The 27246-nt window shown below is 40.8% G+C and overlaps 1 protein-coding gene across 16 annotated transcripts in view; it reads right to left on the reverse strand.

Annotated features, from left to right (window-relative positions):
- The window catches only part of phldb1b (pleckstrin homology-like domain, family B, member 1b), an 80491-nt gene that overhangs the window by 20264 nt on the left and 32981 nt on the right, over positions 1 to 27246 (reverse strand). For 13 of the 16 annotated variants that reach the window (XM_034310608.2, XM_034310603.2, XM_034310602.2 and 10 more), the window contains 9 exons: positions 21507 to 22996; positions 12470 to 12679; positions 11327 to 11467; positions 10912 to 11049; positions 8064 to 8192; positions 6613 to 6768; positions 4201 to 4311; positions 1823 to 1912; positions 147 to 263 (listed from right to left, as the gene is read on the reverse strand). In XM_034310608.2, coding sequence (XP_034166499.1) covers positions 147 to 263; positions 1823 to 1912; positions 4201 to 4311; positions 6613 to 6768; positions 8064 to 8192; positions 10912 to 11049; positions 11327 to 11467; positions 12470 to 12679; positions 21507 to 22996 — 2582 coding nt within the window. The remainder of the gene's footprint in view (positions 1 to 146; positions 264 to 1822; positions 1913 to 4200; positions 4312 to 6612; positions 6769 to 8063; positions 8193 to 10911; positions 11050 to 11326; positions 11468 to 12469; positions 12680 to 21506; positions 22997 to 27246) is intronic. The other 3 variants (XM_053239612.1, XM_034310611.2, XM_034310607.2) reach the window with 2 other exon arrangements.

Consider the following 27246-nt stretch of genomic DNA (forward strand, 5'->3'; position numbering starts at 1 on the left):
GGGTAATGTATGCTTACTGTGTAATGCTTATATGCCTAAGTAATTGGTTGCGTATTAAAGCAAGCCATTTAAGAGTATACAGCATAAGTGTGAGCAAGCAACAGAGAGAGGTAAAGAAATGAAATAAAGTCAGAGCACTATGATACCTCGCAGGGGGCAGCTACAGCCGGGTCAAGTGTAAGTGAGGGGTCATGCGAAGCAGAGTTGGTCAGCTGGGTATCACTCACATACATCCTATAGACATCCGCCATCCTGCAGTACCCCTGTACAACCACCAATGGATTTACACAGGACCAGAGGTCAGTCATTATGTAAATAAAGTATCCTGGCCAGTTTCTTCTCACACACACACACACACACAGCTACTGACTGCATCTCCCAATTGTGATAGCGAAGTCATCTGAAGCCAATGTAATCAATAAAAATGGTTTGTGTGCATTGTTGAACACATAGAAAGTGCTCATCCTCTATGAAGCACTCTTATAAGACAATGCAGGTTTAGAGGTTTACACATCAGCATCAGTCTACTTCACCAAACTTTCACTTCCATAACTGCATTATACCACAGCCTTGCTTACTGCTCGATTCTGATTGGTCAACATGCATTGATTCATTTTCTATAACAGCAGTTCTGACAATAGTTCCGGTTGTCAGGTTTATATTATTTATATAGCTCCTTCTATTTTGTTACTGTTTCCATAGTAACTATTTACACAGGGATCTGTATGATGGACAAGTGACATAGACAGATTATAAAACTGCGTGTAATCATTGATATGATGAAGTTTTCTGGGAGAAGATGTTTAATTTAGCATCTTTGGAAGGACTCTCCATTTTCAGCGCTTTGTAACGGCAACTTTAAGTTTTCCGACATGGAAAACTTTCAGGATTTCAGGCCTTGCAGTTTCTTAATAACAAGACATTCTTTGTCTTATTAACTTCAAGCGATAAAAAAAGTGAGGCTGGTAAGGGAGCAACTGTTTATAGCTGCTATAAAATAAATGATAACAGGAACTAATTTGTTTCATGTATGTTCCACAACATCAAATGCAAATATACATGAATAAGAAGTATGATGCTCTTTAATTAATAATAAATTTAAAAAAGTTTGACAAATTGCTGTAATATAAGAGGAATAAAACACTCCTGGACAATAACCTGGAAAACTATCTGGAAAATAATCAACTTCAGGGTAATAATGGCCTCACAGCACCTCGCCACTGATTACGTTCCTACAACAGCATGGCCCGTAGTAGGAAAGTGTTTTATTCCTTGTTTTATTGCACATCTAGTAAAGATTAGAAAGGCAGGGGATTGGTTTTAGATGAATAAGATTTAATCCTATATGCTTATCCCTTGTTGTTATCCTAGCCTATTACTGCACTACTAATATATATTAGAAGTATTAGAAAGTTAAATTGCTTGTGGGTTATGATTTAATGATGAAAAACAAACGCGGTCCTAATGCAAGACCAGTTAAGAGCCACTAATTTATAGGATGTTGGATGGGATGCCAACAGTAAAAACTAAGTGGCGTCTGTAGCAATAGTTTATGTCGTTAAGAGATTTACTTAACATTAACCACACTGTGTTCGATTATTACAATCAAAACAGCCTGGTAGATTAAACAGGCGAACTAACAACATTAAATGAAATACAATAAACCATGAATTCATTCAGTGCAAAACAAGTAAAAGATGTTATTAGAAACCATATGGGGAGAAAAAAAGATTAAAGAAAAACTAAGCTTCAGACCGCTTGGTCTCACTGCTCTAAATTTGTACATTAAACATTTATTTTCACAGGTTTAATATATCCTTACCTCTTTTAATGTGCTGGAGCCTTTAGGAAAAGTCTTGCCTCCAGTTAAGCTGAAGTATCTCTTCTCCAGACCAGCCAGCCTCTCCTTCTCCTGTAAAATCATGCATGTGTAAAAAAAAAAAAAAAAAAAAAAAAAAAAAAAAAAAAAAAAAAAAAGAAAAGAACAAAACCGTTGAGCAGCCCATCATATATAATTCAGTACTTCACCAGACACTATAAAGCACAGGGTATGTTTTTTGGCAACTAATGATACTTCTCCCTCTTCTTCCTACAGTTTAAGATTTCGTAAAATTGCCATGCTGTGGAGAATAAGCACCACAAAACGTACCACAAAAGGCAGCCTTTTAGCAATATACCTTACTGTGCACAGCATACTCATAATGAATTATGCATCATCAAAAGGCAGCCCACGAGAGAGTTTTTTCTGGCCCCAGGCATTCCTCCTGCACATTCCAGTTACAATAAAATTGTGTAGAACCCACCAAAAGCCAGTGATCAGATAAAGACGACATTAGTCAGACGAGTAACCAAGAGGCCAAGGGTGGCATGATGCTACCACCACCATGCTTCACTGTGGGAATGATGTTCTCAGAGTGATGAGCAGTGTTGAGTTTCTGCCAAAACACAGAGCTTTGTGCCAAGGCCAAAATGTTCACTTTTGGATTCATCAGACCAGAAAAGCTTTTTCCATATGTTCGTTGAGACTCCAACATGCCTTCTGGCAAACTCCATATGGCTTTCCACTCTTCCATAAAGTCCAGCTTTGTGGGGTGTCCAGGTTTTGATTATCCTGTGAACAGATTCCAGCATATGAGCGATCGACCTTTACCAGCTCCTTCAGGGGTAGCCTTGGCACCGACCTTGGTTGCTTCTCTGACTAATGCCGGTCACTGAATTTTGGTGGACGGCTTTCTCTAGGCAGGGCTGTGGCCGTGTCATATTCATTCCATCTTTTAATAACGGATTTAAGTGTGCTCCACAGGACGTTCCAAATATTGTTTCTGACGCTTTTCTAGAACCTGTTTTGATAGCTCATCTGTCTTCATGATGCTGTTTGTTAAGGTATAACAAACTCTTGGACCTTCAAGGTGTATTTATATTGAGATCACGTGACACTTTAATTCCACACATGCCATTCATCTAACTACAGTTGGGGTCATAAGTTTACATACGCCTTACAGAATCTGCAAAATGTTAAATAAATAAATAAATAAATAAATAAATAAGAGGAATCGTAAAATTTGCATTTCGTTTTTTACTTACTCCTGCCCTGAATAAGCTATTTGACATAGCAGATGTTTACATATAGTCCACAAGACAAAATAATAACTGAATTTACACAAATAAGCCAGTTCTAATGTTTACATACACTTGACTCTCAATACTGTATTTTGCTATCTGGATGATCAAGGACTGTTTTAATGTTTTGTGATAGTTGTTCATGAGTCCCTTCCAAGCAGTTAAACTGCCCACTGTTCCTAAAAAAAAAAAAAGGTCCTCCAGCATTTTCTGCATATTTGACCCCTTTCCAACAGTGGCTATATGATGTTGAGATCCATCTTTTCACACTTAGGGCTCATACACAACTATTACAAAAGGTGCAAACATTCACTGATGCTCAAGAAGGCAACAGGATATATTAAGAGCCAGGAGGTGTAAATTTTTGAACACGATGATCAGTGTAAATTGTTATTATTTTGTCTTCTGGGAAACGTAAATATCTTATGTAGCTTCTGAAGGGCAGTACTAAATGAAAAAATAAGATCTTTGAACAAAATAATAATTTATTTTTTAAGTTTGTTTTTCAATTTAAAAACAAAATGCAATTTTTATGATCCATCTTATTTTTTTTTTTAAATTCTTAACATTTTGCAGATTCAGCAAGGGGTATGTAAACTTATAACCTCAACTGCATGTGACTTCTGATGACAACTGGTTGCAACATAACTACTTTAGGAGTTGCACAGCAACAGGGGTGATTACTTATGCAATCACAACTTTTGCATTTTTTATTCGTATATAATTTTATAAACTATATTGTTTCCCCCTACTTCAATATTACGGGCTATTTTAGTGAATACCTAGGCAAGGCACTGTAATTAGCACTGTTAATGTGTGTCTGTGTTTCTGTGTGTGTGTGTGTGTGTGTGCGCACGTGTTGCAGGGTAGTGGATGATATATGAATGAAATATGAATGAGGGGCTGTGTGTATTAAAGTGTGTAAGGTGCTCTTGGTTGGTTTGGGCGGTTATGTCTGCTGCGTTAAGCTGCTGAAGATGATGCATGACAGACAGTATAGAGTGATTAGGTTGTGGTTTCAAATATGCCCTGAATGTAACACTAGTACTAATTCACTAGCTTCATTCACTCATTGTGTACCTTCTGAAGCAGCTGCAGGGTGACACTCCTGTCCTTAGCCAGCTTTTCACACTCCTGTGCAGCCTGCAGGCCCAGCTGATTGGCCTGCTTCTCCAGCGCTGCAACCTTTTCCTTCAAAACACATCACGCCCATTAAATAAGCACACATACAAACACACAAACACACACACAAACACAAAGGTCATAATTAGGTTGCCCATTTAAACTGGTACAAGTTCACTGTTCATTGTTATCTGAAAGGTCTATTGTACAATAGTGTGAATTTTCCAGGTGTATGCTGCTCATTTGAATGAACAATGGCAGGCAAACAAAGACAAAGACCTTATCTAACTGTCTGACTGATAACCTTGAGATTCTCTATGACGTCTCTCTATTTAACTTTGGCACAACATTCACTGTACTATATGCAAGTGACTTAACACCCATCTGTAACCAAACATGTTCCAGCATGACAATGCCCCTGAGCACAAAGCGAGGTCCATGAAGACATAGTTTGCCAAGGCTGGAGTGGAAGAACTCGAGTGGCCTTCACAGAGCCCTTACCTTAACCCCACTGAACAAGTTTGGGATGTATTAGGGCCTTTCGCACCGCTTTAGTTCCAGAACTAAATTTACAGTACTAAAGTTCTGGGCGATTTTGCACGAACTATTTCCCAGTACCATTTAAAGGGCTGCATTCGCACCAACAGTGGGCACTAGGAAGTGACGTAAGCCAGTCGACAGCGATGTCATTTCTGTGCGGCATTCAACAACGGAAACAAAGAAGGACAACGTAAATAACCGGAGGATGGAGGGCGCTGTGATCGGAGCTGTGTTTTTGTTGTGTCTCGCGTCCATCTATCGCTGTTCTCCATACTTGCGAAATAAGTTGACACTACAGTATGTTTACACGGCATTTTAAATCGTGGCCGGTGAGGGTGTGTTCGTACGCGTTTGGCCAATCAACGTCTACTTACGTCATGGATAGTACCAGTTGTGCTGGTTAGACCCTGCTCCGGAGTAGGAGCTAATTTGGTTCTCGAAAAAGGCAGTCCGGTACTAAAATCGCACCCAGCTCCGGAGGTTCGAAAACGCCAAAAAGTGGGTAGTTCCACAATTAGTTCAGTTTCTATGAAAAGGTTCCCGCGGTGCGAAAGGCCCTATTGGGACTCTGACTTTGCAAGAGACTTTCTCGCCCACATCAGTGCCTGACCACACTAATGTTCAGATGGCCGTCAGTTAATGTTAAATACTACCATAATTGTTATTAATTAGTTATTATAGACCTAATCTTCCCAAGGTTGTACATTTTAAACCAATAACTCAGCATGTAGAACTCCACCACAAGTCTAGTCCTTCTTGTTATTAATCTCTATGCCAGAAATACCCTTAAAACATACTTCAAAAAGGAAGGAAGCTTTTGAAGAAGAAATATTTTAGACATTTAACCTTGACCTTGTTTAGATCAGTTCCAAAATCTAATCAGTTCATCTCTTGGATAATTTCAGACAAATCCTACATTCTTTCTTGAGATATCACATTCTTGAGATATCACGCTAACGAGAAACTCTGACAGACACACCCGATGGATTCACAAACAACCCGAAAACACAATGCCTCCACCACTCAGTGGCAAAACAAGCATATAAAAGCCAACTTTTATGCTGGCACAGGAGCATTAAAGGCGTGTTGACAGCCATATCTGATTACAGATTAGGCTTATGTCTGATTCTCTGGCATGTAGCTATCTGACAACTTTCACAAAGCATGACTTTTATTGTATGAGGAAATCACACCAACCTAACAAGGTTTTGATCTTGCTCCTTACACATTGTTTTGATGAAATATATTTATGATTTCTTATAAGTCATAGGCAGAAAAATTAAAACAATTTAGGCATTTTTTTTGTCTGTCACTGCCACAGCGACGTCTGATATGTTTCCCAGACTACCGCACATTGCATTGCTTAAATTTTGACGCTATATTTCAAATTAAGTTGTTTGGCCTTTACAGTGATAGCCTTTTTATAATTGTAGTCTTTAATACAGATATAGCTCACTGTATCATACTCAGAAGAGCAGCCTACATTGCAAAACATTATACATTAGCAAGTGAAGACATCTTTAACAAAGGAATGAAGGTATCTAATATTTCTCATTCTGAGATTCTTATGTATCAAATATACATACATAGCTTCTTTCTAGAAATAAGTGCTTGAAATAAGCAAATTTACCTGCCACTAGAATTAGAGAATTTAGTTAAACTATCAAGAAATAGTCATAATTTGTTTAAAAAACAATCGAATAAAGAGAAACATTAGTTGAAATTGCCTATATGTTTACCTGCTAAGATATTTTTTTTGCAATGTCTGAGTAAGACGCTGAATTACGAGCAGGATCAATGTAGTGAAATAAAAATAGAAGCACTGCGTACCTTTCTCTTAGCCACACTGCTTTGATACTGCGCCTTCTCCTGCAGGAGCTGCTGGGAAATAGTCTCACGCTCTTCCTCCAGACTGCTTTCCTTCTCCAACTGCTGGAATTCCAGGTCCTCAAACTGCTTTGTCTCAGCTTCCAGGGTCTCTGCTTCCTACAGTGTGCGGACATACACACATACAAACACAGACAAACACGCACATCAACCACGGGGTCAGAGAGCAGCATCAGGCAGGCAGCTCCAGTCATGCTCCTCAGCGGCAAGCACAGGAGCACATGGTACTGCAGCTTCACAAAGCACAACACACTGCTGGGCTTTAGATTTACAATCATATAATTCCTTGAATATTATGCGAAATACTTCCTATATTAAGACTTTGTTGTATACTCAGTGCTATCTAATGCCTTTAAGAGTAAATTCAGTAGTCAAAGAATATCCATGCTGAAATTTTTTTGGTTTTTGCTGATACTCTGATGCTGATCTTGTCTTTACTTGACCTATAGTGAACCTGACTCATGCTTTCACAGAGAATCATTGGTCAGCCCTCAGTGTACTATAATCAAACTCCTTTTGACATGGGCAAGCCTGAGGGCAGAGAGTTTGTGTCAGTGTTGATTTCTCTGAGCAGCCTGCAGGACTCTTCTTTTGGTAAAACCATCTAGCAGTGAAAATTCATCTCCAAAAGAAGCTGGTCTACTACAAACGACCAAAAGAAGGAAATACTCCAAAGTATGAGTGTACTGACTACTGAGCCTACTGAAATACTGAACAACAGTGAAGACAAAATGGTCAAGTCTTTTTCACATAATCCCAATGCTGATGAAAGCATGTGGAAGGCACAAAATGCACCGTGATGGAGACCATCACTATTAAGCTCTACATTAATACATTAGTAGAGTGTTAGGGGTTAAAAGGTGGCATGGGAAAAACATGGATGCAGACAGGAAATCCCAACCAGAGAAACAGCAGAACCAAACAGACATGCACAGCTATAAAGAACAGAGCTGATGTTCTTACCCAGAATTCACCACACAGCCCTTGGACACCCTTTGACACACCTTCTCTCTGTACATTTACCCATGTAGGCAAAATGAGGTAAATGAAAGAATGACGAGAGGCTGCCAGCAGACAGTAAAGGAATAGTTTCACAAACAAATAACAGGGCTAAAAATCAATGCAAGCCAATAGCGACTGGCATGATGTGTGTTTTGTGAAACTGTTCCTTTCAGTGGCATGGTGTTCGCTTTCATTATTCAGAACTTGAATACAAGCGTAATATAATCTTTCTGCATAAGCATCATGCATACCAACATCTACCATCTGCTGGACCAAAGTGGGTGATGTGGTTTGTGTGTGTAGATTCAGAGATGCTATGAGAGGAAGTGGTGTGTTTGAGTCGCGCAGAGTTTCTGATGGTCCTGGTATGAGACCGACAGGACGAGACTGACCCTTTTGAGTTGCTCCTGCAACTGCTCCCTTAGAGACTCAGGGCAGTTATGCAGCTGGCTCTTCAGCTCATTGTAGCCATCCTGAAGCCTCTCCAGGGCTTCCCGCTGGCTGTCAACATTCGCCCTCTCCTAGAAAGGGGACACACACCATCCATGGGGAGGAGAGAGAGAGAGAGGGACAGAGAGACAGAGGGAGAGAAAACACACTGCTCAAATCCACGCCATGCACAAGCGTCTGAGGTTAGAGGACACTACAGATCGGGTTTGGCCAAAGAACAGAAAGATGTGACTTTCTACATTTATTACAGCTTCCATATTCACTCACAATGTGCCATAGGTATGGAATAAACTTCCTATTTAGCAGGATTACATGAGTGTGTACCAAAGGCCTTTGATAGGGCAGAACAGGCTTCTGTTCTCTAGCAATCGACCGAATATTTTGGTGGTACAGTGTGTGGAGGAGGTTTTATTTCTTGCTAAGCCATCTGGCATTTCATTTAGCTGTTTCTTTCTTTCATCCCAGAAAGAAAGATTTATAAAAGAAGTTTCATTAATATTTTGGAAAACTAAAGTTAGTCTTTAGGTCACACTGACGTACACACATCACCTTCATGCGTTTCCAGATCAGTGAAACATTCCAGGCCACGTTATAAGTTTTGACGTTTTGTTATTTTGACTATGCATTTGAGTGTAACGCCAAAGAGAGCTGAGAAAATTACATTCTTTCAGGTGATTCAGTGACAACACAGAAAATGAACTCTCAGTCGACAGTTTAGAGCATTTGATACAGTCCAGATAAATCTAGTAAACTGCAGGAAGCTCAAGTTCATTGTTTTAAGTTTTGTGGTTTTGCTGAAGAATCCATTTAGGAATGGCCATTCAACACTCAGTTATTAGCCATCGCATAGCAACATTTTCCAAGTGACTTATAATTTAATCCATTAAATCCATTAAATTTAATTAAACTGCTGGCTAGTATAAATCCTTTTTATACATATACAAGGATCTGGCATCAAAGGAGCTCCAGATAATGCAAGAACAAAATTAAAATCTTATTATTTAAAGTCTGACACTTTTAATCACTGTCTCATAAAATCTCCTCCCCATAACCATAACTCAAAAAAAAAAGTACAAAAAGGCTGGTGAGTCTTCTGCTATTATTGAAATAAATAACTATACTCAACAAAAATACTCATTATTACTACTATTACTAGCTTAAATAAATAGCTGAAGTCATTTGTTTATTTATTAATTTGTTTGTTTGCTTGTTTAAGAAATATATTTTTATAAAACTGAATTTTTATGTATGTATTTAAGTGGGTTTTTTTTTCCCTCCTCATATTCTCCCCAATTTAGCTCCCTGCCAATTCCCACCCACCAGCCAGCTCTCCCCTATCATACGACAGCTACCTACCGGGGATGCTGAAGGGTAACACATGCTTCCTCTAAGATGTATGAATTCAGCAAATAGCATTTTTTTCCTGAACTGCTGCTCAGGCTGCATCACTGGAGAGAATAACGCACTCATAAGAAAGCGCTGTCTGCCCTCTTACACATACACAAGCTCACAGACACTCACGACTGGCTAGTGTCGCTGTGATTGACAGAGGAGAGAGAGCAATGCCGTCCCTCCCGCCCAGAGTGCATGGCCGGTTTTTCTCCCTTGCCCCTTGCCATGGATGGCTGTGGCATTGCTGGGATTCGAACTCATACTCTCCTGACGACAGGGCGAACAGTTTTCTGTTATGTTTTAATGCTCTTGTTCATGCTCTTTTTAATAACGTAATATATCAGATCCTATTTATGCAACTTAAAAAAGTTTAAACTAAGATGGAACACACCAACATTTTGCTTGAGATGTGCAAGAATAGACCATGTGACCTTTTGTAATGCTCTCAGTTCTGAGCATCCAAAATTCCCACCACCTCTCTAACAGCTTCTAACAGTTTCAACAGCTTTCATCATGGCACCACATAACCAAACCCCACAAACCACAAGCACACACACACGCACGCACGCACACACGCACGCACACACGCACGCATACACGCACGCACACACGCACGCACACAAGAAACATGAAGAAATTCCCAAACCAGATGCCCTCAGGAAAGCTCAGCTCATCTGACTTGTGCGCACTCAGACTGTTTTCCTGATAAAGCCCCTGAGCTGATCCTCAAGTCTGAGCAAAGCCAGCAGTAAGAGACACACAGACACAAAGATAAACAGAAACAAAGGCAGAGGGATGCACCAAGAAGATTAGAGGTTAATGGAGTTTAGTTAGTGAAGCCAAGTAGATGACCTGATGAAAATCAAATAAATGTAGGCTTATTTAAAAAAATTTCAGTGATACTATTCAAGCTAAATTCAAACTACCAACAAACTCCTTTAAAATAATTTCACCAAATGGGAAAGTAGTTTCTTTTGGATAAACTGCATCCCTTCATTTTTTTACCAGTGGGTGGCAAAAGTGACCAGGATAGACCTGGAGTGCAAATCTGGAAAATAATAATATGCTTTTAAGGTATGTCAAAAACCGAGAAGACTGTTCTGTCCAGAGAGGCATACCTGCATCTTTCACTCTCTCTTTCTTTCTCTCTTTCTCTCTTTCTCTCTCTCTCTCTCTCTCTCACACACACACACACACACACTGTTCTAGAGAAACAGAGCTGTCACGTGACTCCAATACCCAAAAATTATTAACTAATCAATAGCTAACTATGTACTAGATTTTTTCTGCAGAGCCTCTGTAGCTGTTCAGTATTTTGCATCTTCAGTAAGCTACAAGTTTGTGATTGTGTGTGTGTGTGTGTGTGTGTGTGTGTGTGTGTGTAACAAAGGGTTCTACCTTGTCCTTTTCCCTCTGGATGGCGCTCTCCAGTTCGCTGACTTTGTGCTGCAGCTGTGTGATGATGTCAGTCTCAGTCTCGATCTGGCTCAGCTCTGCCTGTTTCTCACCCTGTAGCAAGGCCCTTTCCATCTCCGCCTACACACACACAAACACGCACACACACACACACACACACGCACACGCACACGCACACGCACACGCACACGCACACGCACACGCACACACAAAAACCTCAGCTGTGGTTCACATTCCCCTCTCCTCAACTCTTATCTTTAGGTAAGCATTTCCTTTGTGTATATAAACCTCATTTATCCAACAATTTGTGTGTGTTTGTATGTGTGTTGTCAAGGATGTTGTCAAGGACATTTGCATGTGTGGTTCGAGTGTTTCTGGGCCTCTGTGTCTCTCCCACCTCCTGTTTGTTCTCCTGTAGCTGCTGTTCCAGCTCCGTGAGCCGAGCCTTCAGCTCATCGACCCTCGCCAGCACTCGCACCCTTTCCTCCTCCAGATAACTCAGTTCCAGCCTAGTCCCACTTCCTGACATCTCCTCCAGCTACACACACAGAATACACACATACTTTTAATGTATATTCACCGTTTCCAAACAAAAACATAACAGCACTCAAATAACATTTAGCACCGAGTGTACACTTATTAGTCTTATACCACAGAACTGTTGAACTCTCAAATCTCAGAGGAGTGGATTCATTTTCTAAAACAGAAGCTCTGACTATAGTGCTGTCTATAATTCAAATAACAGGTTTATATTAATGTGCTGATTCTAATGTGTTATCATTTGTATAGTACCTGCTCATTCACGGGGACTTGTATCATGAACACCCCACATAAACAGAAATAAAAAAGGCGTAATTGTTAATATGATGACGATTTCTCTGAGGAGATGCTTATTTAACCTTCATGGAAGGAGTCACCAGTGTTAGTGCTTTGTAGCAGTCAGCAGTAAATAATCAGATAGAAAAAGTGTCTTCTTTAATTAATAAAACAATTTCATTCATTGGCAAACTGCAGAGGTGTAAGAAGAATAAAGACATCATGATGTGCTTTCATGTCGCACTGCATCATACCACGCCATCGTTTATTATTTTCCTATAATAGCACACACTCATACGCATCCAATGCTAAAACTCGTTTCATGTTTATAAAAGGTGAAACAATACTAAAAAATCATTTTGCCGACTTCATGCTTGGTTCAGTTTCTCTAGAAGCAAACACAAACAATATTTAAAATCAATTCTATATCACACTCGTTGAGAATAATAAGGAAAAATAAGTGCTTAAAATATTTCTAAATATGAAATAAAAATGCAATTTTAGTCTGTTAAATTTCCTCCACCATCAATCTTTGTAAATATCAGGAGAATTCCCATGCCCAATCAGGAGACTGTCCAATCATGTCAAAGCGTTTTGAATTTTTTTACTGCATACATATTCTTAATGATTGTAATAAGTGAGATAAATATATTCTGTGTATTTTAAAATAAACATCAAAATTGTATTACTACAAAAATACCTGTACAGGAGGAGAAGCTCTGACCTGTGTGTTGTCTCCGTTTTGTAGGTTGTGTGGTGTCCTCATGTCCTGGTGTGTGCTCTCTGTGCTGCTACACTCCTCTCTCAGATTCTCCTCGTCACTCTCCCGCTGCCTCTGTGTCACGGTGGGCCTGGAGACACCCATCACGCTCGGCCCATCGTTCTTATTGTACTCAGCACAGAGGTTCAGGATGGTCTCTAGTCGCTGCCGTTCCTGGAAAAAAGAGCAGAGTTAAGCTACACTCACTGTAGGGGTGAAAGCATCCATGAAGGTGGCAGTCTATGATATTCGGCACAGTTTTAACAGAGATAACGTGAGATGATTTATAGAATTTCTAATAGAACTCTAAGAGTTCTAAGCATATTAATGTATAAATTATCCAATAGCCTAAACATTATAGCTACTACCATTTCAGATGAGTGATATTAACAGAAAATCTAACAAGACTTCGTAAAATCTTTAACTGTACTGTAGGGATGAACAGCGTTCTTTCCAAATAGATTCCTTTGCATACTGTTTTGATGATGATGGAGAACGTCTAAAAAGTCAGTCAAAAATCCCCCACAAGTCGAGATCTTGTGACTGTGAAGGCCATAGCATTTGATTTACATCATTTTCACACACATCAAACCTTTCAGAGAGCCATTGTGCCCTGCGGGTGTAGGCGGAGTCATTCTGGAAGGCCACTACCATCAGAATAGAAATGTTTCATCATAAGAACGTCGTATTGCAGTGTAGTGACTTCTCGCTAAGGAGAAAAGTGGACCCAGACAACAGCAGCAAAATGCCTCCCTTAGAATAACACAGGGGTCTTCAGTCTTATCCACAGAGGGCTGGTGTGGCTGCAGGCTTTCTTTCCAGCCAAATAGGAGGCACACTTGATAGTTGATTGGAGACCAAGATGAACAGATTAAACACGTGTTATCAGGTGTAACGCCTGCTTGGTAGAAATGAAAGCCTGCAGCCACACCAGCCCTTTGTGGATAAGATTAAAGACCCCTGATATAACAGAACAAGTCACCGGCTTTTCCATTCACTTCTCACCCATCTGTACATAGTGTAAATGCACAAGTGACAACAGCAGCAGCCAATCAACGCTATAGACAGACAAATCCCGCACAACATCAGTGACTTTTCCCCTTCTAATGAGAATTTTGTTTTAGAGAAGAGAAACAACAGTTTAATTTCCTCTGGGCCTGGATTATGAGTAAGAGAAGGCGCTGACACCAATACGGCAGGGGCAGAAAAAAACGGAAATGATGCCGTATATATCTGCTTTTATCAGACCTGGGCCTTCAGTGCACAATCCTGAAGTCCTGAAGTGAGATGCTCTCAGGACACAGGCAGATAAAGGAGCAGTAAGCTGAGTAGTGTGTTGAGCAGTGTGTTTCCTTCTTCAGTGCTGACAAACACACTTCTCATGTGCTAATGGAGCAGCATGGCTCCGACCTCCTACTGCTCTGGCTCTGAATAGAGTCTCAGCCCAGTAGGACAGCTGTCTCTCTGTGCTTCTCAGGCCCACCTTGAAGGGAAGTAACACCGACATTTCAACCCGGCAATACAGCACACTTAATTATAATGCAAACTGCATGTAGGTGAACTGGGATGAGTTTTTTTTACATGCATGTTCTAATTGTTCAATGCTTGTAATATTCCTATTCTTTTCAGCACTATTTGTTTATTCTTTATTTTGTTCATAACTGAGTAGGTACTTTTAATGCAAATAAATGCTCATGTAGCATATTAATTCGGATAAATTGGATAAACTGACTACATTTTATGCCATTCCAGATATTTGATCGATTAAACTCTATCTAAATCTATCCTAATTATACAAGAGGAAAAAAAAAAATTCTTTTCAATATACATTTCCCTCTAAAACAGGGTGCATTCCTAATAATCACCACACTGCGCTGAATTAATGCACAAAGGTGCAATCATGATGAAAAGAAGCTAAATATTTGGTGTTGGAAGTGCTTGATCTCAGTTCATTCTTTGTATAATATTATAATGCACCACAAAGCCTGGTTGAGATCATGCTGCACTGTGATCTTGTGTGATGAAGCTTCTCCAAACCCTCCATTAGTCTAACCTGTAATCTGCAGCCCACAAGCCCTACAGCTACAGAGCTCTCAGCTCAAACACCCCCGACCCTTCAGAAGCTGCAAGGATCACATTTCCTTGATGCTGGGTGGTGCAGTTGCGAAAAGAATTAAAACATATATAAAGCTTTTCATTTTTACTTTTTAGATCATTTTCAAACTAAGATCAGCTTAAATATGTCTAATAAATCTCAGTTTCTGTTTAATCTGTAAAGTCATGTACTGAATCTGACATGTTCATCTGGAGGAATAAGTGCGTCGATTTTTTTACTGCATCAAAGAGACACATCTTCCCTCGAATCGGACACAGATGTCTTTCTGAGAAAATTACATGTCTGAATGCCAAACAGTCGTATCCTGTAATCCCTCTGTTTCAAAGCCTTTGGAATGCATTACTTTGTTTCAGACTAAATGAAGGGGGATATAAAATCAACTGGCAAGTTTCTCGACTAAACACATCTGCTCCTGCATAAGCAGAACAACATTCAGTAGCTTCTGGCCAAACAGAGAAACATTGTGAGTAATTAAACAAACACATTCGGAGACCAGAATGATCATACATTCAAATTCAGTATTAGTCCAAGAAGTCTAGTCCTAGAAAATGCAGCTTCTTCCTTCTAGGTAAACTGTCAGTAAAGTTTTATAAGCTTCCCGCTGAACGCAGGTAGCGTGTTCCTTCAGGCCACAAGAGCCGAAGAATGATCAGGTTGTAAAACCTTCCTAAATCCCCATGCAGGCTGCGGCACACATTTCATCTCCATCTTGGCCTGCTGAGTCTCTGATGCCGTGGCTTCTGCTCAGGGAGATAAATGGTGTTTTGGGGCATCGTGTGCACTGTTATAGGAGTGCACTGCTTCAACCTTTGTCTTTTTTTCCCCCACATTCTCTCATAATGAGGCAAGTTAATTACCCATGTGAATTACAAGAATTTAAATGAAGGCATCTGTGAGATCAAGCAGAAAGTTCAACTGAGTACAACTGAACACGACTACAGATTATTACATCAAACAAAAGGTTCATTTTTAGCAAATAAAAAGTTGCACTGCCTTTAAAATAGCCTTTTTTTTTTCTTTACTCAACATTACAAAAAGACACAAAATCCCACAAATCCCAAAAAGGCACAAACTTCCACTTACCCTCATTGTGCTTGCTTTAAAGTGGTACTTGTTCTCACACTATGGAGAGATTCTCTCATGGAGGTGGGGTCTTTTAGATCCTACTTGTTCTTTAACAAACTCACACATGTTGGGACAGATGAACAAACACAGCCCACCATTCCCCTTCCTCCTCCTCCTCCTCCTCCTCTAACCCACACACTCCAAAGCTCAGTGTGCTATAAAAGACCTGAATCAGAGCAGTGAAGGTAAAATCTCACTCTCTACTCGTGACTTTGATGTCGTATTTTAAGTAGTGTTGAGTGCACTTCAATACATAGTGAAATAAACACATGAAATCATAGTGGAAGCCTGTCAAGGCCTAATTATATCAGCTGTAGCTTAATGCTTAAGGATCACTCTATGAGTGTTTTGGCACACACTGGACACTGGAGACTTAGATGACTTCTTATGCAATAAAGTAACCAATTAGTATATTACTATGTGAAATTCAATGATAAACCATGGTGTGATGTTACCTGTCTACTTCATACCTTGTCTTGTGTATCTACTGAGCATAGCAATAATGGTGCCAAAGAAGACAAGAATACCACTAATTAAGATTTAGTGGAAATAAAGACACTACATTAAAACATAACAAAAAAAAGAGCTCCTGAGTTTTTCCTGCAACAGAAATCCCTCAATTCCATAGCTGTCCATGGCCAGAAGTCCTAGAGAACAAAACTGGCGTGCTCTCTGTGTGGGAGGGATGGCGTTATTCGCGCCTCTGTCAGTCAGAGTGACACTAACCAACTGTGGGTGTCTGTGAGCTCATGTATGCAGAAGAGGGCAGATAGCGCTATCCTCCATGTGTGTTATGCTTTTTGCTGTGACGGACATATCATGAGCAGAAGTTTCAAAAGATGCACAAGTTGGCTTCATGGGAGGAAGCATGTCTCTGCTCTGACCCTCCCCAGGTAGCAGATGCTACATGAGAAATGTGGAAAAACCAACAAAAATCCAAAAAAAAAAATCCAACCACAAATGACTATCGCTCAGCCATTTTAATGTTACAACCTCATTAACCCCTTTAAGCACTGGACAGGTAGTGGTCTAGGTAGATTCTACAACCCCATTATTTTATACCTTATCTAGTGGGTTCGTTCAGTGAAATAGAAAGATTTAGAAATGAATTCTAGCTTTCTAAACCCCTATAATTCATTTAATAAGTCTGAAACATATGATAAGATGATACTGCATGGGAGTTATTTAATCAGCTGCCTAGCTTTTGCCACCTAATCTTTAAAGGTAAACTTTTCAATAATTAAACTTTTGATGACACAGCAAATTAATTTGGCACATGCACCAGACTGCTTATTTTAATTATCCATGAATTGTTTGTTTGTTTTTAATGTGCTTAAGTACTTTCCTACATAATGACTCATAATTACTCACTTATCACAACTCCAAATTCTGTTTTCACAAGAGAATCTTCAATTGCCACCTTTTATTTCTATTTAAAGGAGAACTGAGGGAGGATAGCTGATTAATTCTGTATCATCTGAGACAATGCCTCAGGCAAAATAAACTAGTAAATGAGTGTAAGCTCTTCTGCTGTCTTCGACAATAAAAGCAGCATTACACGTGGGAGTAAAAGCTTCTGCAAAGCCCAAAAATTTGAACTCCATAAATAGTAGTTGTGTGAAAAGCTAAGAAGCAGAGAAGCAGAGCACTCTTGAACAAAGCTGCAGTCTGAAGTGATTGATTGCTTTCTTCAGAGATGCTCCTGCTCTCATTTCCACTCAGGCAAGTCCAGCGTGTACAGACCAATCAGAGTGCGGGACAAAGGGCTGGGCCACCTGACCCCGATGCCTACATTCCAAAGGCCTCTGTCTGTCTGCAATGATTCCAGCAACACACACACACACGCACACTGTGCTGCTGTCTTTGGAATTTCTTTCTCAGTATGAGACTCGCTCAAGCTCTAATTACTGAGTTAAAAATCAGTGGCATGCAGGTTTGCACTTATAATTCAAGCTAGATTATATGAAGTGTATTTACAACATCCCTCTATCTTTTCATACTATTTAAAATCAAAACTGCCAGAAATCAAGCAAAGGCATGTTTCTGTTAGTGAAATATTTCATCCAACAGAGTCTAAGAGCCACAATAAATAAAAACAGAAGTCCTGCCAGAGAAACGTCTGTGTCTTTGGACTTACAACTCAGCTGTGTAACTTGCAGACGTGTGCTTCATTCTGGCTGCCATATACCAATCCACTGAGACGTCCAACTCTAGCCAGCTCATTCACTCAGTTCCTGTTGTTACTCCATAAATTCTCTCCATTAGTCTTGGCTCAACATGCTGATATGACATACAGTTATAAGGGGCCAAATAAGGCATAAGTAGAACGTGAAACAGCCATAAACTCACGAGAGGTTAGAGGAGCAGTCAGCCCAGCTGAGTCATCTATGAAGATTGCTTTCAGTTATTCAGGTCATTTCAAAAGTCTAGTAAATGAAGGTGACTGGATGCCTCCATGCCTCCAGATTTCGATTAACTTAATGAGCTTTATAAAGTCATAGACGTGAATGACATTGAGGATAAAATGCCAAGGGATTTCGACCAATCAGCAGAACCGATGAATCTTTCCTGGATCGATGTGAAGGGTCTTCAAGATTATAGGACAAGCCCATTTACCTTGACTTAATTTGACTTTTGACCCTCAGAGAGTCATGAGTTCCCACAGCATTACTAATACAAGACCTGAAAAAAGCTGCATTTGTTCTATATAGCAGAATTTCCCTCTCTTACGCAGCCAGGATGCAGCTATGATAGGCTAATAGTAGTGATGCAACAAAATGAAAATTCCTGGTCGAAACCGAAATTCAGGTCCCGCAGGGCCAAAACCAAAATTGAAGAAGACCTCTGTTGATCTGCTGCTGCTCAAACTGTTTGAACGTGTCTGCACTGACCAGCGACCAAGAGTTTTTAATCAGTTTCTAATTTTCATCGCCACTACTACTTCTATCATTCACCATATGCAAGTTATTCACCCAAAAGCCAAACATAATACATACCTAGATGTGTACAGACATTCTGATTAGGTCTATAGACAAAGACAGCTTTATTGCTAGCATAAATGTGTGGACCTTCTGAACTTTTAAGTAAACACAACACAGTCATTGTGCTTCACTGGCTTGACTACATGATCTGAGAACGTTATTACTGACTCTGTATTAGAAGAGACTTGCAAAAGAGAGGTTGCATGTAATTCCAATAATTCTTTCTTCCTCTCAAGAGTATTCTTTTAATATGTCCCCAACCACTAAACGCCTAAGTCTTGATGAGAAATTGAATAACTTAAACAGCCACATATCCTCTAAACCACTGGTTATAATTCAGAAGGTAACTTGTTGAACATTCATTTAAAACAGAACAATCAGTAAAAACATAAACTGCACCTATATTTCTATTTGTGTGTTTGACTCTCTCTCAATCTCTCTCTCTTACTCACACATGCACATACCTTCCTAAACAAAACACATACACACACACCGATATATCTGGTGCAGTAATCCATGGCAATGAGTTGCATTAAAACAGCATCCACGTCTTTCAGTAAATCACTATATCATTATACAATCAAGCTCAATGCAGCAGTTCACCTTTCAAACTTTTAAAAATGTTTTCCTGCCATCTATATTCCATCTTAAGGTATAATAGGAACATGATGTCATCACAGGAGCTTTTGCTTTAAAAATGAATGAGGTCATCTCTGGCCAGCCTTGGCAACTTTACAGCACTAGCCGAGTGACAGACTGGTGACATATGCCAAGTGTCTGTGTGCGCCAAGGCTGTCTCTCCAGTAACCAAGTGTGCCTCTGGAGCCTCTGCAAGTTAATGCTGAAAAATCACACACTACATCATGCAAGTCTTTCAATTCCAAACTAAGCTGGACTTAGAAAAGACAGATATTCAGATCACATGTGTAATGTCAATGCCACACTCGACTGCTCTGGCACATGACACAATGATACTCCAATAAGAAGTGGGTATTTGGACAGACGCTGTAAAAGCTATGATTTAAATCATTCTGAAATATGGAAGGGTTTGTGGACTATTTTTATATTATATGCCTGATTGAAATATTCAGTATGCCTACTGAAGCCTTTTACTGAGAAGCACTTTGCGCAGGGGGATTTATGGGGTAAATATAACACACACTGCACTCCCCCTTCACACTGTGGTGTCAGTTATGCTGGAAGGGCATGGAGGCCTCACTGCTGCTGACCTCTGACCCCAGCTGGCTCAGTCATGCTGTGTGTTTAGGCCCAGTTTCTGGCTCATTTCAGTTGCACACAGCACTAGGTATGTTTAGGTTGGTAAGAATATTGGTCTGATGAATGTCACAATAGAGTGTTAAAGCTATGCCCCAGAACACAACCAGGCCTTTTCGAAACACTCAGATTAGCACCTTCCAAGTTGTGTCATACATTATCTAGGCTTACATTTCCGCAGCGAAAAAAAAAAAAATCTAAAAACCTAAAAAATTTAAATGTGATTATATACAATGGAAAGTACCTTTTATTCAATATAAAAAAGTTATAATATAATACAGTACAAATATATATTCTGATTATCTTCCTGAATTCATTTCCTAGAGAGTCAAACATTTTTAAAACCCTCTCTTATCTCTTGAAACTGTCTTTGCTATTTACACTTGATCTTGATCAAATATGCTCAGCTTGCTCAATGTCAAAGCAAAATTTAAATCAAAGCTTCTCCTTTTGCAGCCTTAGCTAGGCTTATTTTATCCTTAACTAATCCTTTATTGATTTTGCCTTTAGGGCCTTTGCAAAATAAACGGTAAAAGGCCAAAAATGTAAAAAAAAAAAAAAAAAAATATATATATATATATATATATATATATATATATATATATATATATATATATGTATGAGTGTGTGTGCGCGCGTGTGTGTATATGTGTGTGTATCTGGGTGGGTGTATCTGGGCGCGTGTGTGTATATGTGTGTGTATCTGGGTGTGTATGGGGGCGTGAAAATAGTCTAGCAATTTAAACAGCAATGAAGAGCTAAGCTTGTGTGACATTATTCTCTCTGTCCAGAATGCAACTATATACAATTAGATCAACTCTTTTTCTTCTCCCAGTAAACAGAGAAAAAAGAAGGACCAGATAAAAAGTCAGCCTCCAGAAGTTTTATAAGTTTGCATGTAAGATAGCTGACTCCATAGTTCATTCCAGACAAACGACCAGACCGAGATGTCTGTCTCTCTCTCGCTCACCCCCGCTGTAAGACGGACAACAAACAATAACGTTGCCATGGTGAAATCAGAGACTTCTGCCACAGCAAGACAGCAGCCCCAATCACTTTCAGTCTGTCAGCTTGGAATGGTTGTTATCTTGAGTAACTATGGCTTTACTCAAGATTTCAGTCTGACCCAAAGACCCTCGTGGCTAGAAATCATACAAGTAATTTCTCATCAATCATCAGAATATATTCAGCAGTTGCACTTCTTCCCCACTAATACCAAAAAAACTCACAAAAATGTTTCACGAAATGCAGGTCAACTGCAGCAGTATATAAATAAATGCTAATATTTTGGCCATTTCTTTGCACTACATGGAACTGCCTTAAGAAACCCATAAGACAAATTCATAATGTTAAGGTACACTACAGCTCATTAATCAATCTGCCAAAATAGTCACATTGAGGCCAGACAAATGCAACCTGCAGTGTTTTAATTGATTTTTGGTACACTTGAATGTCGTGTGGCTAAATTATTTTCCATATCACACTGTTCTATCATGTCACTTACCAGCCTTTCCATCTCCTGCTCCCTGAGGCGCTCCTCACGCTGGCGCCGGTGGTATTCCAGTAACTCGTCTTCATTGTCACTGATCTCTGTGATGCTGTTCTTGCGCTCTCTCATGCCTGGGTGGCCGATCCGCAAGTCTCTGTGCCCTGCTGACATCTTCCTGTGGTTCCTTGGACTAGCTAAGGGCGAAGACCCAGGCAGGGAGCCCAGGCTGAAGGCAGGAGATAGAGTGTTCCCGAAGCTCCCTTTGCGTCCACCACCATCTGTCAGCCCGGAGGTGGGTGAGGGGCTGCGGGCACGCACCAGTCGGGGACTGTATAGCTCCTGAGAGGGGGAAGAAGCCTTGCGTCTGTGTCTGGGACTCTCTGGAACTATCTTGGCAGTTGGGCTCTCTGAGGACCAGGTTGGGAGGGTACCTGGAAGCGCGCCTGGCAGTACTGGTACTCCTCTACGTGCCAGGGAGGGGCTGAGAGGGGGCAGATCCCTCACGTTGCTGCCACAGCCAGCCTCCAGATTCCTGCGGGCCAGCCGAGGACTCTCCGGAGGTTGAAGTGAGTGGGGCTGTGGCTGTCCACCCTGGATTATGTGTACAATTGGGTCCAATGGGGGCTGGAATGCCCGAGGAGGAGGAGAGAGAAGCTGAGAAGGGCTTGAAGTGAGTGAGCGATCTGGCTGTGACTGATCATGAAACGGACTGGGTGGATGATCCTGTAGACCGCTAGTCATTTTCACCCTGGGACTACAAGGAGGGGACGAAGACGATGTGGCGGTGAATTTTGGAGTCAGTTTGGGGCTGGCTGGTACTGCTAGCCTGATAGATGGCGCATCACTGGATACTGAAGATACTGAGACTGAAGGCAACATAGGGGGTAGGCGAGAGGTGTCCGGAGACTTCCCCACTTGGCTATCCTGACTCAGCCCCCTGCGGGCTGGTTTAGGGCTCGGCGGAGCTTCCAGTAGAGCCTTTCTCTGGAGCCGAGGGCTCTCAGGCACCTTCGGGTTAGGCAGCATAGTCCGAGGCTGAGGTATGGGAGGCTGACTCGTGTAATTGTAACTGGAGGACCTGACCGGTACTGGAGGAAGAGAAGGAATCTGGTCCTGGAAACCACTCGGTGAGGGGCTGTTGAAGCTCCCACTACTTGCAGCCGAGGGTGAGGATAGAGGGGAGAAGGGCGGAGAGGTATTTTCATAACTGGAGCCCACTGACATAGCACCAGGGCTCGTGGGGGGTGAGAGAAGATAGCGGCCACCTCCATTTAACAGGGGGGACAGCGGGGACTGAGCAGCAGGGGGACCGGATGGCTTGTTGGTCTCACAGGCGGAGGAAGAGGGCAGGGGATCATCCATGACTAAGGAGTCCATAATGTCCTGAAGGTCCTTTTCAATGGAACTGACAATTGCACTGTGCTCAGGGCGCACTCTCTCGTGTCCGGATGGGCGAGACTCAGGTCCTCCTGACTGGTGGTTCCCATTGACCAGGCTCTCAAAGTCTGTCGGAAACAAAGCTACCGTGAGAATAACAAACAGAAAAGTAGCTTGATTTTACATAACTCTGTACTAAAGGTTTTGTTTTCCGTCCTACATGTTAAATTATTTTTTCAGACGTTAAATGAAAGTCTAATTAAATTGGCACTCGGCTGTATAGTATATAGAGTGTACCATGAAAATATCAAGTGTCATTTTTTTTTGCCATGTCTCTCACCCCTACATCAACTGTACTATAACCATCAATGTAATGGTTGTAAATGTATTGTATTTTCAGAAGCACAGAAATGATGGACAGCACATCCAAGAGCATGTTTTACTCAAACCAAGTGTCTTCATGTTAACACAAATTAGTTATACAGTGCTGCTGCTCCCAAACCCAACATCGCTGTCAATCTAAGCACTCCAGTGAATTTGTGATTAAATAAACCCAGAGGAATAACTCATACATGGAGCTTTGGTAGGGAGTAACATCCCTCCCTCCCTCTCTCTCTCTCTCTCTCTCTCTCTCTCTCTATCAAAAGACCTGCAAGCATTAATCAGCTGAGAGAGATATACACAAAAACATTAGCTATGTCTATTAATCAAATCTTATTTACAATACATACATTTAAACCAACAAAGGAAACAAAGGATGCACAGTTTTGGTTTTAAAAGGAGGTTTAAAGCATATGGTTGGTGGTTATGGCATAAAATATTTTAAAAAATAAATTAATTTAAAAAAAACAAACGTTTCACGGATTGACAGATTCGTTTCCAGGGGGCTTTCGGCGCATCTGTCGAAATCAGCATCTCAGCTGATCTCAGTTCAGACTAGAAATCAAAGCGTCATGGAGAAACATCATCAGTACTTACATAAGGACGCGTTTGCTGCTGAACCGACCTGTTTAGAAAATCAAGGCCGCGCGCTGGCGCTCCGCTGCCCGGCGCTCACTCCAGCCGGCTGCCCTGCCCTGTCCACGGTGCTGATGTGCGGCGTTATTTTCCCCCCACACCTGTATTCAGGCAATTCCCGCCTCCGTGCACTATGATTGGTTGGTAGTATCCTGAATCCTGACCTAACATTGGCTAACAATCTCCTCCATCTCGCGCTAGCGCTGGATAATCACGAGCAGTCCACGGATTGGACAATCCCAGTGTAGGAGGCGGGACTTGCCGGCAAGAAGAAAAAAAGATGTGCTGCTGCGCGCGAGGCGGAGAAAACATCTGACTTCTGCCTCTTAAAGGGCCACACTCACTTTCATTTCATCTTGTTTCACTCTGCTACCCTTCCTTCTCTGCCCACTGCAATCAGTCACTTTACAAGAGAAACATAATATTTATAACTAACCCACACGCACAAGTCAGTTTTTTAATTTATGTTTACACTGATGCCCAGGACTATTAACACTGTCAATACTACAGTGCAATAGAGTTCATTTGTAGTGCTTAATATTTACTGTGTTATTATACAGTGATACATTGATATATTGTTATTATGATATAGTCTATTGGTTGTGTTTATTGTACTTACTTGTACTGTGTCACATGGTTTCATGTTAAGTGTAGCACCACGATTCTGGAGGAACTAAAGTGGGGTCCAAAAGTTCAAAACCGCACTGAAAATCTGGGATTTATTTATTTATTTATATTAAACTGGAAATAAACAGAATTTTGAAATACAAAAAAAAAATGAAAAAGTGCAACATCTTAACTAACCGATATTCAAGATGTTGCACAATTTCTAAGTCAGCCCTGACAAATTTGTGATATTGACCATTTGTACAAAAGGTCAGATTTTCCGTGAGACTTGTCCCTTCCATCGAAGTGCGTGTTCAGGTGACATGCCGTTGGATTTGATCCAACGTGGATCTTCAGGTTTTACACAAGCTTATGGAGTCTGTGTCAGCACGAGTGCACATTGTCATTAAAGCAAAAACGGGACATACTAAACACTAAGATTCTACTTTGCACTCAAGTTATTGTTGATAATATCATTTGTAATGAAAACCATGTGCTAAATTAAAGAAGAATGCCAAACAGGATCATTTTCACTAGTGGTCTCAGACTTTTGGACTCCACTGTATATTTCTTTCCCAACATTACATCTCTCTGTGATGAGAGGAGTGACAATAAAGGCTACTTGATTTGACATTTCTGCATGGTCGCCTGGTCTGTGTGACAAAACCAAAAACTAGCCCAATACTCGGCCCGGTACTAAAACTAAAAATATACTCCAAGACAAACGAATGCTTTTAAATCCAACATATTGTTGTCACTATAGATAGATACAAAAGATGACTGTCACTATTTCACTAAATAGACCTTCTGGCCATTCACCAATGTCCTGGTTTTCCATACTGTAACCTATGTTCACATCTGGGGCCACCATACACACACACACATTCATACACTCATTCACGGGTCACGGGTCAGTTTAGCATAGCCAATTCACCTCCCAGCAAGTTTTCAGAAGGTGGGAGGAAACTGGTAACCCAGAGCAAACCCACATTGACATGAGGAGTACATGAGAAACTCCACACAGACAGTAAGCTAAGCTCAGGATCAAACCAGGGACCCTGGAGCTGTGAGATGGCAACAGTACCCAATGTGTTACTGTGCCACACTTTTGTGTGCTTTTGTAAATGTTGTAAATGTTTAAAGCCTTTCATAATATGGCTCCTCTGTTTTGTTGGCACTTTATTTGCAAAACTAAATATGGCTATATTTATATATATTGCATATTATTAATGGGTGTAAACTTGAGCTGGGATAGGAGAAAAAGAGATTTCTCCACGCTTCCTCCTTGTTACTTCCTCCCTAACCCCTAGACTAAGGAGGGAACATAACATTAAAATGTCTTATATATCATATTAGCCAGCATTACACGTCAAACACATCTAAATGTCTTGCAGACCAACTGTACTGGATGAGTGGGACAGAGAGGTAGAGAGATATGAAGGACGAAAGAGGGGGCAGAAAAGTAAAATATGGTGCAGTGTTGAGATAAAAATAGACATTAAAAGACAGCCCTATTCCTTAAGTAAGCCATGCATGGCCAACAAAGCTGTCTGGACTGGAAATGAGATGAAGAGGAAACATGCTGTACCATTACCTACACTGGAGTATGTGGATCAAAATTTACATCTCAAGTAAACCATTTATATGGGGTTTGTTCAGTACTGATATTGTGGATATGTCTGAAACCATCACATCATTATGAGCTGTCTTCAGAAAGGGTGCTATGAGTATTCTATAATGAAATAGTCTTGATTTAGTTCTATGTCAGTTCTACAGTTTTAGTGGAATTTTGCACACTGGTTGTAATTCTTTCAGGACGGGAGTTTTTTTTTTTTTTTTATCAGCCTAGGAAATGCAATGGACCAAGTATGTTTACATATTATGTGGCCCAGCAGGAAAAGGCAGGACATAACAGGAGGCAGATTGTAGCAGATTGTAGGCAGATTGGAGATCTATCTGAGCCACTTTCCTGCAACACAGGAGTCTCTGTGCCTCTGGGACAGGGAGAGGCTAAATGCCTGGAATAAGGGCCTTATAAAAATTGCATACTGCAACTCGAGGCAGCATTTCACACTGTTTGTGTGTCTGGAAGTAGAATACTGCACCTGCAGCAAGGCACGTGATTCCTCCCTGCTCCCTGCTGTGGCTTGCAAAGGAGCTCCACCTACCTATGACTTATGCAAAGAGGAAGAATGAATTCATATTAAGACTTCTGCCTCAGCAACCAGTGCAGTCAGGATGAGTCTTGATTGAGACCGCCCTAGTATGATGCTCAGGTGTTGTCTTGTGATGACTGGATATTGCCTGAGACAGGCATGACTCATCAGGGCTGTTTGCCTTCTTATAAGCCCCTTTTACTTCCTGTCTCAGTGTATAACTATACAAGATAAAAACAGCAACAAAACCAGATAAAAGTGACAGTTGACCACCCAGACCTTTAATCCCACCACTAATGCTCATTTTGTTGGTTAGCAACTGAATGTTTGTTTTCAGAGTGGTTGATGGGTTCATTACAGTGATGGTATACTAGGGCAGTTCTTTCTTGGATGATTTCATAGTTCATTGATTCATTTGTTTTCCTTCCGCTTTTCTGGGTGGGGCTGCAGTGACAGCTAGCTGAAAAGGTCAGCCCAGACTTTTCTATCCCCCCTTACAGATTCCAACTCCTCCTGGGGAATCCCCAGAGGTTCCCAAGCCAACTGTGAGATCTAGTCTTATCAGCAGGTCCTGGGTCTGTCCCAGGTCTCTGTCCAGG

This window comes from Pangasianodon hypophthalmus, chromosome 14 (genome assembly GCF_027358585.1).
Source record: "Pangasianodon hypophthalmus isolate fPanHyp1 chromosome 14, fPanHyp1.pri, whole genome shotgun sequence".
In the NCBI taxonomy this organism is placed as follows: Eukaryota; Metazoa; Chordata; class Actinopteri; order Siluriformes; family Pangasiidae; genus Pangasianodon; species Pangasianodon hypophthalmus.